This window comes from Styela clava, chromosome 7, assembly GCF_964204865.1.
Source record: "Styela clava chromosome 7, kaStyClav1.hap1.2, whole genome shotgun sequence".
Taxonomy (NCBI): domain Eukaryota; kingdom Metazoa; phylum Chordata; class Ascidiacea; order Stolidobranchia; family Styelidae; genus Styela; species Styela clava.
Window position 1 is genome coordinate 14,741,725 of NC_135256.1, and position 11,400 is coordinate 14,753,124.

The 11,400-nt window shown below is 33.7% G+C and overlaps 2 protein-coding genes across 3 annotated transcripts; both read left to right on the plus strand.

Moving 5' to 3' along the window:
- Positions 1–1,217: 1,217 nt before the first annotated feature.
- LOC144425172 (C-type mannose receptor 2-like) lies at positions 1,218–5,375 on the plus strand. Its single transcript, XM_078114606.1, has 5 exons — positions 1,218–1,805; positions 2,113–2,272; positions 3,431–3,526; positions 3,631–3,814; positions 4,445–5,375. Exons 1-5 carry the CDS (start codon positions 1,716–1,718, stop codon positions 4,692–4,694), a joined length of 780 nt encoding a protein of 259 aa, XP_077970732.1. The 5' UTR covers positions 1,218–1,715; the 3' UTR covers positions 4,695–5,375.
- Positions 5,376–6,450: 1,075 nt separating this feature from the next.
- LOC120327544 (salivary C-type lectin 2-like) lies at positions 6,451–11,400 on the plus strand. Of its 2 annotated transcripts, XM_078114607.1 has the most exons (6): positions 6,451–6,556; positions 7,437–7,510; positions 8,020–8,035; positions 8,403–8,495; positions 9,454–9,607; positions 9,974–11,400. In XM_078114607.1, the coding sequence occupies exons 1-6, from the start codon at positions 6,490–6,492 to the stop codon at positions 10,227–10,229; spliced, it is 660 nt and encodes a 219-aa protein (XP_077970733.1). In that variant the 5' UTR covers positions 6,451–6,489; the 3' UTR covers positions 10,230–11,400. The 2 variants fall into 2 exon arrangements, with proteins under 2 accessions (XP_077970733.1, XP_077970734.1); XM_078114608.1 differs by lacking the exon at positions 8,403–8,495.

Consider the following 11,400-nt stretch of genomic DNA (forward strand, 5'->3'; position numbering starts at 1 on the left):
ACAAGAGCATGTTAGTGTGTTATGCTGGATGGCTGAACGCAAAAGCGGGACTTTTGCCTGACTTGTCGGGACGGTGGGACAAGACGCTAAAAAGCGGGACTGTCCCGCCTAAAGCGGGACGTATGGTAAGCCTAGCCAGGACCAAAACCCGTTATCGAATAGTTTGGGATTCGAATCCTACAGATGCAATATTTTGTGTTGTCCTCACCCGATCAGACGATTTTGGTTACTTAATTCAATTAAATTCATGTGCGGAAACTCGGATTCGCACACATATGTATTATCGAAAAACGTTATCATGCTACGACAAATGTTTTCATGATATAAAAGGGGTTTGGACGGAGTTGCACTCTGTGAGAATCCCATATATGGGATGAATATGAGGGGATATCGATTCAAACCAAAAGAACTGAGAAAAAAATAATTTATATTTTTTTCAATTTGAAATTATTGACCACTTTCCATTAATGATTATCAAATTAACTATACACCATTTTTTAATTCTTTAGTCCGCGCTCTCTAATAAAATTTGAATCAGGGAAGAACATTTAATTCTGAAGTTTTGAATCGCTATTTAGAAATCAATCCATTACAAAAAGACTGGTAGGTGGTAACATGCTAAAACAAAATTTTATCATAAATATTTGCTTCTAAATTTTGATCAGTTAATCCTCCTTTCAAACAGATATAGCAAATTTGATGTTTACCATGAACAAGAGTGGGAATTGTTTTGAATGGGTGTTTTCAGCAGTTAGGTGATAAAACAACGTTAACAGAACCCAGACAAAAAGGTTTTTAAATAATTTAATTCAAAGAAATGTTACAACAATATGCTGTAACACAAATCTGGTTTATATTAAACCAAACATTTTTAAGATTCACATCGATTTTCTTCATACAAGTAACCCGCATAGAATGAATTTTCAATGGCGTTTCGAGATTGCCACGATGAGAGATTCAAAGATATATACGGCATGGTTTCTTATAAAAGTTAAAACCAAATAGTTTTTAAGCACCAAGTATTTCAAATATCTTGAAGGTGATGTTGTCTGAAGTTTAACATAAAACAGACATACTGATAGACCATGAATACATGAAGAAGGCGATTTTCCAGTAAACAATGCTGCAAAATAATATTTAAAAACGAAAGTGTGGAGGCAGCATCAGTTGCTATTTTGCCGTAGATGCAGATTAGGTTCGTCCGAGTTGCAGAGTTGTAAGCGGCACTAATTAGAGCTATTAAAAAATATACAGAGGAAAATTTTGCTTGCTAGCGTGTGACAATCTAAATATTTGACAAAACTGGGATTTAGAGTTATGATCTTCACTTACCCATTTTAAACATTTCTGACCGTTTAACAACATTCTCCAACCAATTCGTTCTAGACTAAATCTATTTGCGGAAAAGGAGTATATCTTTTTTGGAAATTCATAACTTGGCCTCACTAATTTTGTAAATATCGTTGCCTTCTTAAATGTTTTATCAACCGTGTCACTGTGTTAAATGATGAGGAAACACGCAGTTAAGGATAACAAAACGTTGTAGAACTAAATGTTCCTTTAAAGCGATGTGGTTGAATTTTATTCATTCATTTTGTGTTACTCATTAAGCTGTAGTTTTTGTTATATTTAATTATTTAAAAGATTGTTTTTGATACTCCACGTGTATCTTTGTTTCTTTTTATTGGAAGACTAAAGGTATTTCCTCTGAAAACATGGCGAAATTACTAAAATTGTTCTTTGTGATTTGTATCTGCCTTTTGCAATCCTCTTTTGGACAAGAAGGAGTCGGACTTTGTTCGCAGGTAAAACAAAATACCCAATACTACTACCAGTACTATACTCCTGACCAAATCAATGACGCTACTAATTGAATACAATGATAATCGCTAAATTTCCTCGAAATAATTGTAATTGCGAAATCTTCTAACGTTATTATGTCCATTAGAAATATTATGAATGAAAATTGGAAACTCATCTACAAAGTGCAATTGAAGCCAGTATGGTTGATATATGCAAGTGTTCATAGAACTAAAATAAAATAAATACTTCATTGCAACAATTATGCTAAAACAATATGAGGTTATATAAATATAGAATATATCAATTTAGGTGTACCAGATGCATCAATATTGTATGAACCGCCAAGACTACTCAACTGGAACTAGCCAAGTTGCAAAACGAGGACGAGTCGGCAAAGCTGGGCCCAGGGGACCTCCTGGAATTGTAAACTACGGAATCATTAATTCGACTATTTCAAATCAATTTGAAGGTGACTATTGACAAACTTCTATGAAAAAATATTTCTCTGTCAGTTTTGTAATTTTTTAATGTGTCGAATGCTGATTTGGATTCTGGATCTATCACTAAGAATTTTGCAAAATCAAATGCATAGCGGTTTATTCTAGTTGTTAAAAATGGGTACTATTTGTAACTTCATACTTCAGCAAAAAACATACATAACTTATTCGCGATGTTCAACATCTAGTGCTACTTATTGTTACTCACTGAGCAAAATCACTTCCGATTCTTAAAGCAAAATCAGCAATCTATACCGCACAACCCTATTAGCAGGGTTACCATTTAACCAGAGCCAAAAATAAGCACGGGTGTCAAAAGGTTATTTGGGGGGGGGGGGGGGGTACTTAACAACGCAGAAACGCAGAATAAAAATGAGAGAAAAATTATGCACGAGTTTCTTCCGCACTCCCAATTTTGTTATTTGTTTTATTTATTTTAGTAGAAGTCGCTTCGAACAAGGTTGTATGCAGCCCTGAAATCGCAAAATGCCACATAAAGTTTGCCGACCACTGCTCTAATGTCTTCATACTTTGGTTACCCCCATTGCTTCTTGCAAAATTTTTGTGTTTTGTGGTAGTGTTGTGGGCACTAATTGCTGTTTTCCCCGTCGCCTCTAGGTTGATATCGCTGTCGCAATGGCAGCAGTGAGCATAGCTCTACCTTTTCGACTTTGTTTAAAGTTAGCAAATTCCTTTTCAAATTCGAAATGAACTGATGTTTACATCTACTCATTTTCTAAATTATGGTTTGTCCCTAAAAACAGTCGCCCATGCCTTGCAACTAGCAACAACTATTGTAACTGCTGTGTCACAGTTTGCCTGGAAATACCGCAATCCTTACAGTGAACATAAACGGTTCGCGCTGAGAGCGAGCTTGTGGCGAGAGCAAACTTCTAGATTTGTACGCAAAACAAGGACGAGTTATCCATGTTTCTAAGACAAAATAAGCACACAACTCAAATATAAGCAATTTTCTTAGAAATAAGCACATCGTTACTTTATAAGATGTAAGCTAGAAAATAAGCACAAATCTTAGAAATAAGTACGATATGGTAACCCTGCCTATTAGTTAGTCATATTTTTTGGAAGAATATCGTTTGATATAACATGAAGCTATCTTTGTTCTACAGTTCTTGAAAATGGGCTAGAAACGAAATTTGCAGAAAATTTTCAAGCTTTGGAGAGGACGAACTCAAATCGTGATGATATAGAACATTTACAGAGAGGTTTATTTTAAATAATTTTCGTAATATTTGATGATTTTTATGATCATAATTCGCCTACCACTCAAATATTTAATAAAAAGTCAATATCACCATGTTTCAAACAGAATTAATGAACTGCACTCGAAGAATCAGCAATCTAGAAGAGATGTTTACGTGGAACAAAGCTAGCAACAATTTTTTCTACAAATTATTTCACGAAGAAGTAACTTATGAAACTGCTAGATCGAACTGCAAGAGAATGGGAGCGAATCTTGCATCTGCGGGAGTCCGCGATTCCACTGTACGAAGGTAAGAAAGTCTAATGATTTTAAATAGTAGACACGAAGGAGCAAAACTAAACATTGTACTCTAACATGAGATGAATATGCTTCAAAACTAAAAAGTTAGAAAGACCCATAATTTCATATATTGGATTCGAAGGAGTTCTATTTGAGAGCAATATTTATCAAACAACACCCCACTTGAACCCCTCATATTTTCAACGCTTGAGGAATTTAAAAGACAGTTTTTATCAGAACAATCTTCGAACAATTCGTCAAAGCATGCTCGCGATCGCAGTAAAAGTTAGGAAAATCTTAAGAGAAGAATGTTTGCGAGTAGTTAGTTGATAATTTCGCGCGTCTGTATGCGCGAATGTACGTTTGTCTTTAACGCCGCGAAATAACTTTTAAGCAAAACGTTGTCCTTGATTACTATAAATTTGAGTACATTCGAACTCAAACTGAAGTTTAGGTGTAAACAAATAGATTCTCTTCATTTCTGGAGAAATAATTTAGAAATCCAGGGGATCTGTATAATTCTGTATGAAAGTTTGATGTAGAAGTTTGTATGTTTTGTATAATTAGTTGAGAGGCGCTGAATATTTGGTTTTGTATTTAACGATGAACCAAACTTAAGCGCATTATCTTTTAATTTTAGTCAACTGATTTCGTTGATAAAATCTGGAGGAAGTAACGTTTGGATCGGTTTGAATGATCTTCAGCGGGAGGGTAACTTCATTTGGGCAGATGGTGTCGTCTCTACTAAAGCAAATACAGATTGGTATACAAACCAACCCGACAATTCTAGAAATGAAGATTGTGGACATTTTTCCCCTGGGTATGGATGGAAATTGAATGATGCTCCATGTAGCGCTCTGATGAACTATCTATGTGAAAAACAAATTTGAAATTTGAAAAAATTAAGGATATGGAAAGACGTTTTACATTTTCCAACACAAGAGAGTGAGTGTTCACACACGGACAATTACATTTTTACTAAATATTCTTGTATATATGACCCATAATGTTATCGACGTATATATATATAATTAACAACAAAATGATTTGGTTAATATATGTCAGTCGTGATAAAAAAATCCAGTTTAGAAGATCGATATCGGTTAGCAAACTCTGTCAAACTTAAGAAAAAATGGGGATTGTTTTATTCCAGCATAATTAAAATTATTGAAAATGATTTTTGCAAAATAATATATTGCTAGTATAAATAATAAAACCTTTTGCTTCCTCATTATAAACTATTTTAATAATAGTAATGGCCTATCAAACGAATTATAAAAGTAGCGTTTACATGTAGTTTCTGACCAATTTATTCAAGATAACTAATACGAAAAGAAATAAACCGTACGCCGTTACTTGTTTTCAATGTTGGTGGTCTGAATGCGTTATTGTGTATAAAATAAAAAAGACGTATTTCAGATATGCCGTGTAAAACGAAGCAAATATTTCTTTAAGTGTGTCCAGATAGACGTTAGTTCTAATATAGATATATTCAACTCATGTTATAAGTCAGATAGAGTGCGGGATATTGATTGGGGTAATATGGACATGAAAACGATGATTACTGACTACTGCATATCGTCAAAGACTTTTGTTGGTATTTTTTAAAATTTTGCTCTGCATTTTAAGTTTTAGCTTATTCCAAAGCTTCAAGTATAAATGATTCCATTCATGCCTTTGATTGAATAGGACACATATGCTCAAGGGCAATACATACGAAAATCTCAAAGTGAGTTAAAGTATACAAGAAATATACAAATTGTGATATTTCCGACAAAAAAATATGAATATTCTCATAAATTATTTAATTTATCAATCTGGCGGTAACCCACCTGATCGCTGAGAACGTGAATGGTGATGTGATATTCGTGCAATTGTTGAACATTAGAAAAACCATGGGTAACACAAAGGGTAGAGAGAGTTATTAAATATAAAAAAGATATTGATTAAATAATATGCAACCGAGAGGGAGTTTCATCTTTAATATCAGAAATATAAGAGTGATAGGTCCAATAATAACAAAAGCTTCCCAGTCACAACCGCAATAACAATAATTAGTGCAACGTTCCAAAGGTCCACTTTATGCTTCCACGAATGTTCGTCAAGTGAGGTATTACAAAATCCATCTATTGTTTACTGAAATTCCAAGCACATGACCTGGCTTGGTTGGCATCTGTGCGACGAAGGAAGTGATCTATGGGTCCATTTCGTGTACAAACGCACACTCAGCTCAACAATCTACTACAATCACGAATGCTTGTAAGGAAAGGTAATGGCATTTGCAAAAAGTTTTATGGGCATCATGCCTAAATAGTTCCTGTTGATATCTGCTCTACAAAAAAGTGAATTATACTACGTGCAACTAATTATATATGGATAATTTGAAGAAAAATTACTCATTATGGCAATGCACTTAGTCATTATTATACATCAACCACCACTCACAACGACTCAGTTCAAACCAAATAGCTGGGCTGACTGGTGTCGAATGAATTCTGTTATATTTCGTATATTTCGAGCAGCTAAACTAACCGGCATGGACTTTTTATGTAATATGGTATTAATATTTATTTTGATATTGCAACCGAGTCTCATTTTTGCTGGTGAGTTATTAAAAGTTTTTTGCAAATATTAAAATCAAATTCTGTTATATTTCGTATATTTCGAGCAGCTAAACTAACCGGCATGGACTTTTTATGTAATATGGTATTAATATTTATTTTGATATTGCAACCGAGTCTCATTTTTGCTGGTGAGTTATTAAAAGTTTTTTGCAAATATTAAAATCAATATGTATATAATCAAACCATTCATAGCCAATATTCAATAGCTTTGGATGTATACTTTTAGGATTTTTCTGATTTGAGAAAGATATCTATATGTCAGTCTTCTCAGATGGAAAGATATCCTCCCATCTTGTTTGCGTCTCTTTTAGTTTTAGTGGGGACTAGAACAATAATGGTTGCAAAGTCGAGCGATGTGTCTAAGTAGTGTGTGTGTGGTGTTAAGAGTTTGTTGCTCCAATGATTCAAGACTTAAGAAATCTTGCAAGTTTGAAAAATTTTTGTTTGCTCAAATTGGTTTCCGAATATCTTCATAACTGTACAGTGTACTCAGTTATTACTTATCGATCTTAAAATCGGTAAGTATGTTGATAGGTATTTGTCTGTTTGTGTGTTTGTCTGTTAGACACTTTTTTATGTTACGCGATATCTCACGAAATCGGAGTTGAATCTCCTCCAAATTTTGCATGTGGATTCATCATATCTCGGACCAAAAGCCTACTGATTTTGGATGAATTATGTCGTATAATTAAAATTTTTAATTAATTAGTGATAGGACACACGGTATCGCTGGGGAGCGGATGAATCGAAACCGCAGTTTCTATTTTGGGGGATCCCCCAACTTTTGATCGATAAGTCTTCGGTCTCTGACCGATATTCTCGTGTATATATTTTGATGAGTAGATCTTAATTCGGCCTCACATCAGTTGAAAAATAAAAATTTACCGCGTCAGATCTTAAGATGAATTACATCACCTTCCCCCATCTATGGTGAATGTACGGAGAAAATAAATGACTGAATGAAAAATGAGCAAAATGTTTCCTTACAATGCAATAATGCGTTTTCAGATGACCCGTTTTCGAATGTCCAGTTGGTTATTGAGGATGGCAAAGGTTCCTGTAAGAAGGAAGATCATTTATCGGTAAGTATGTGAACATGCAATTCCTAACAAATTAAATCAAAATATGGCAATTTTCCTGATTGATTGCTTCGAGGTTTTATCTTTCTATTCAAACGTGTTTGCTTGTACAATAATATTCCATTTACCCGGATTTCCCAAACCGTTAAAACATGCTTGGCTGACCAATTTACTGCAAGACCCTGAAGTTGCAAGAGTTTCATTTATGTATACCGCAATCTTTTGTTTCAATTCTCTGATCATATGCAAGTGTCTTAAACTAAACTTTGTCCGATACGATTTGTAACGTGCTGTAGAAGACTAATGCGGAGGTATGGCATTCTTGAGTGTTAATGACCATCGTTTCTTCCTGACGTGTAGGCAAATGTGCTATGACTCAGTTATGAAGTAATGTATCAGTCTAGCCTGGACAGGCTTCTAACATGAGTTGAAACTCAACTAAAAACTCGGTGTCTCGTACTTTATTAAAATTTCTTTTTTTTATGAATTCAAAAATTTGTTTATTTTTACAGATTAAAAGTGAGCAAGGTGAGTACAACGGTTTTTGATGAAATTTCTTGCAAATCTACCCGACTCCCAAAGCGCAGTTTGAATTTGCTAGAGTATATTGAGAAATTGTGAATGAGGCATTTATCGAAGAAAAACATATAAGCTATTCAGTCATATTTAATCAATTTTCCCAGATTGTGTTAGGTTTACAGACTCTATTATATCGATCATCATCCAGCATCATATTATTTATATTAAGGATGGATTTTACGAACCTAGATAAACTAAGCTATAGTATTTGGTTATTTTGATATTATTTTAAAAGATCAGTTTCTAATTCAGTTTATTGCCCAACCACATGTGTATATTCTTCAAAGTTTATTGCATATATTTTATTTCGATGCAGAATTGAGAGAAGCATTGGAGAAAAAATTACTGAAGTTTTTGGCTGACAATCCTGGGCAAGAGATCGCTATAACAACACAATTGATAGCGAATGGTAGTAGCCCCGTTAGACATTACATGTGTATATATAAGGGAATACCAAAATGCCTTACTAATAACCACCAATTTGTATATACCTATTCGATACCATTAGTGATCATTACAGTGAATGAAATCAAAATTTATAGACTGGTTGATGCTGTATAGTGTTCATAGTTTCCACAGCCTAAATATTCACTTTGTTCTAGTTCATAAGATGACACAATTGCACGGTTTCAAAAAAATTATTTTATAGTGATAAAATATAATATTATTTTTTTTACTATGACGTCCATTACAATTTTCACTCCGAACAAGGCAATAACGAGAATATCGGTCAGAGACCGAAGACTTATCGATCGAAAGTTAGGGGATCCCCCAAAACAGCGCACTTACTCCATAGTGACAACTTGTGTCCCATCACTAATTAATTAATAACTCGCTAATTATACGACATAATTTGCCCATAATCAATAGGCTTCTGGTCCGAGATAAGATGAATGCACATGCAAAATCTGGACCAGATTCAATCTCGCTTTCATGGGATATCGCGTGCATCTAACAGACAAACAGACATACAAATACCTATCAACATACTTACCGATTAAAATCGATAAATAACAAGCACCCACTCATATCTAACAATATGTAAGGTTCTACCATCTATACAATGCACACTGGGTGAGGTAGTAGGCATGTGATTTTAACCTTGCATACAAAAAAACTTAGGTCTAACGGTCGTAAATACTCGGCCATCGCGCCCACGTCATTTCTGAACGATATTTGAATGTCGTTCGTGGTGTATGTGATAGATCACGTATAGTTGAAACAATCAAAGTACGCAAACCATTTCCTTATAAAATTTTATGATCTCATCTGTTTGTCAGAAACAACATAGGAACATACCGTTCAAAAATGCCGAGAACGAAGTACGATACAATTTTTATATTTGATACTTCAATTACAATTTTTAGAAGTTTCGTGTCCACCACAATGGTTTAAAGCGAGCAATAATTACTGTTACGAATATCATACACAAGAAGCAAACTACGTAAACGCTAAATCAACTTGCGAAAAGAAAGGAGGAACTCTCGCGGCCGCCGGAATACGAGATTCATCAGTTCGCAGGTAATGACAATGTATGTATTAATCAATTATTTCACGATTAAACTAAATTGCGGTTATAATCAACAAAACAACAAATAGTGCTTAAAATTTGAAAAAACTAATAAAATTTAATTTGTCATTCTGATTCGGTTTTTCTTATATGAATGGTCACTAGTAGCCAATGCGGTATTCCATACACAAAGTTTTTACAAATTTTTTCTGGTCATTTAACTCGGACATATGCTCTCACATTTAGAGTAAGAGTTACTGTGAATGGTATTCCCACCAAGCTAGTGTACATGTTTAATAACACCACTCCACATTCTCACAATACTTAGCTAATACATACTAAACCACTAATACAAACTTAGTATTTATTTTTTGAAGGGAGTTGTTTAAAAGGATAAACATTGGAAAATACATTTGGATCGGCTTGGATGACACAAAAAAAGAAAAGAGTTTTATTTGGGCGGATGGTGGAAGTTATGTTGAGTCAAAAGATACTAACTGGGATTCTGGACAACCAGACGACGACGATCTTAATGAGGATTGTGTTCATTTGTCGGCTAAACATGGCGATTGGAAATTGAATGATATTAACTGTGATAGCAAATTGACATACCTTTGTGAAAAAAAACTATGATTTTGTAAAATGCCCTTGCTGTAATCAAGGAAGACTTGTGGACAATTTTACGAAACAATACTGAGAATTAGGAAAGTAAACATATGTTGAATTAACATTTCGATAGAATTCTCTAAATTTCTACGCTGCTACGCTATCTAATTTTCCATCAAGCATGAAATATTTCCTTCTAGTTTTGCCGCCTATAAATTTATTAGCATCCCAGTTTTTTTTCAATGTTGTCGCAGCCAGGTCGTCGTCAAAGACTATTATGAATGCATTTTAATTTTAACAAGCGTAAATATTTGAGTGTCCCATTTTAAGCGAGTGACGATTCCTTATGTTTTTTTAACAGTCTCATATTTCATGTTTTTAAATGCAAGTTTATATAATCTTTATGTTGATGAAATACTTAATTGTAAAATAGTTTATGGTACCTGTAACTTCAATTCGAGCCATGCTATCGTATATATCTCTGTCTTCAGAAATTAGGTAACATTGGATTTTTTTACTTTATCCGTAGGATGGCAGTAGAATGATATCAACAAAATGAGCTGAATAAACATAGGTTGAACCTGATCAAATTTATATTCCCTGATAAATCAAGGAAAAAATGGGCAGATCTTATTTTTTTAGAGAGTGATTTTAATTGGAATAAATTGTATATGGATATCTTTTATGGTACTATTGAAACTAAATTGCAATCTTTTCATGTAAAAATGTTCCATGGTGCCATAGTACTAAACGATAGATTGTATAAATTTAAACTTGTTTCATCAGAGTCATGTGATTTCTGTCATTCAAATGTTGAAACTACCAGCCACCTTTTCTATGAGTGTATAGTTGTTCAACAGTTTTGGGAAACACTAAACATGTGGATATACTCAAAAACAGGGATTAATTTTAACTTTTCAAAGAGAGATTGCATGTTGGGATATAGTAATAATTTACAGAAAAAGAAACCACTGTTTAATGTTTTTACCTCATATCTGTATGAAGTGAGGGGAATTGAACGGTTCAATGCATATAAAAATGGGAAAATAAAGAAACATGATAAAAAATGGAAAATTTTATGATACATTTACTGATTATTTTATATGATGAATTGTGTAATGTCCATGATTAGTGATTAATAATGTTGTGGATGCACCGATCAACTGTGTTTTATATATTAATAAATAATATATACAAA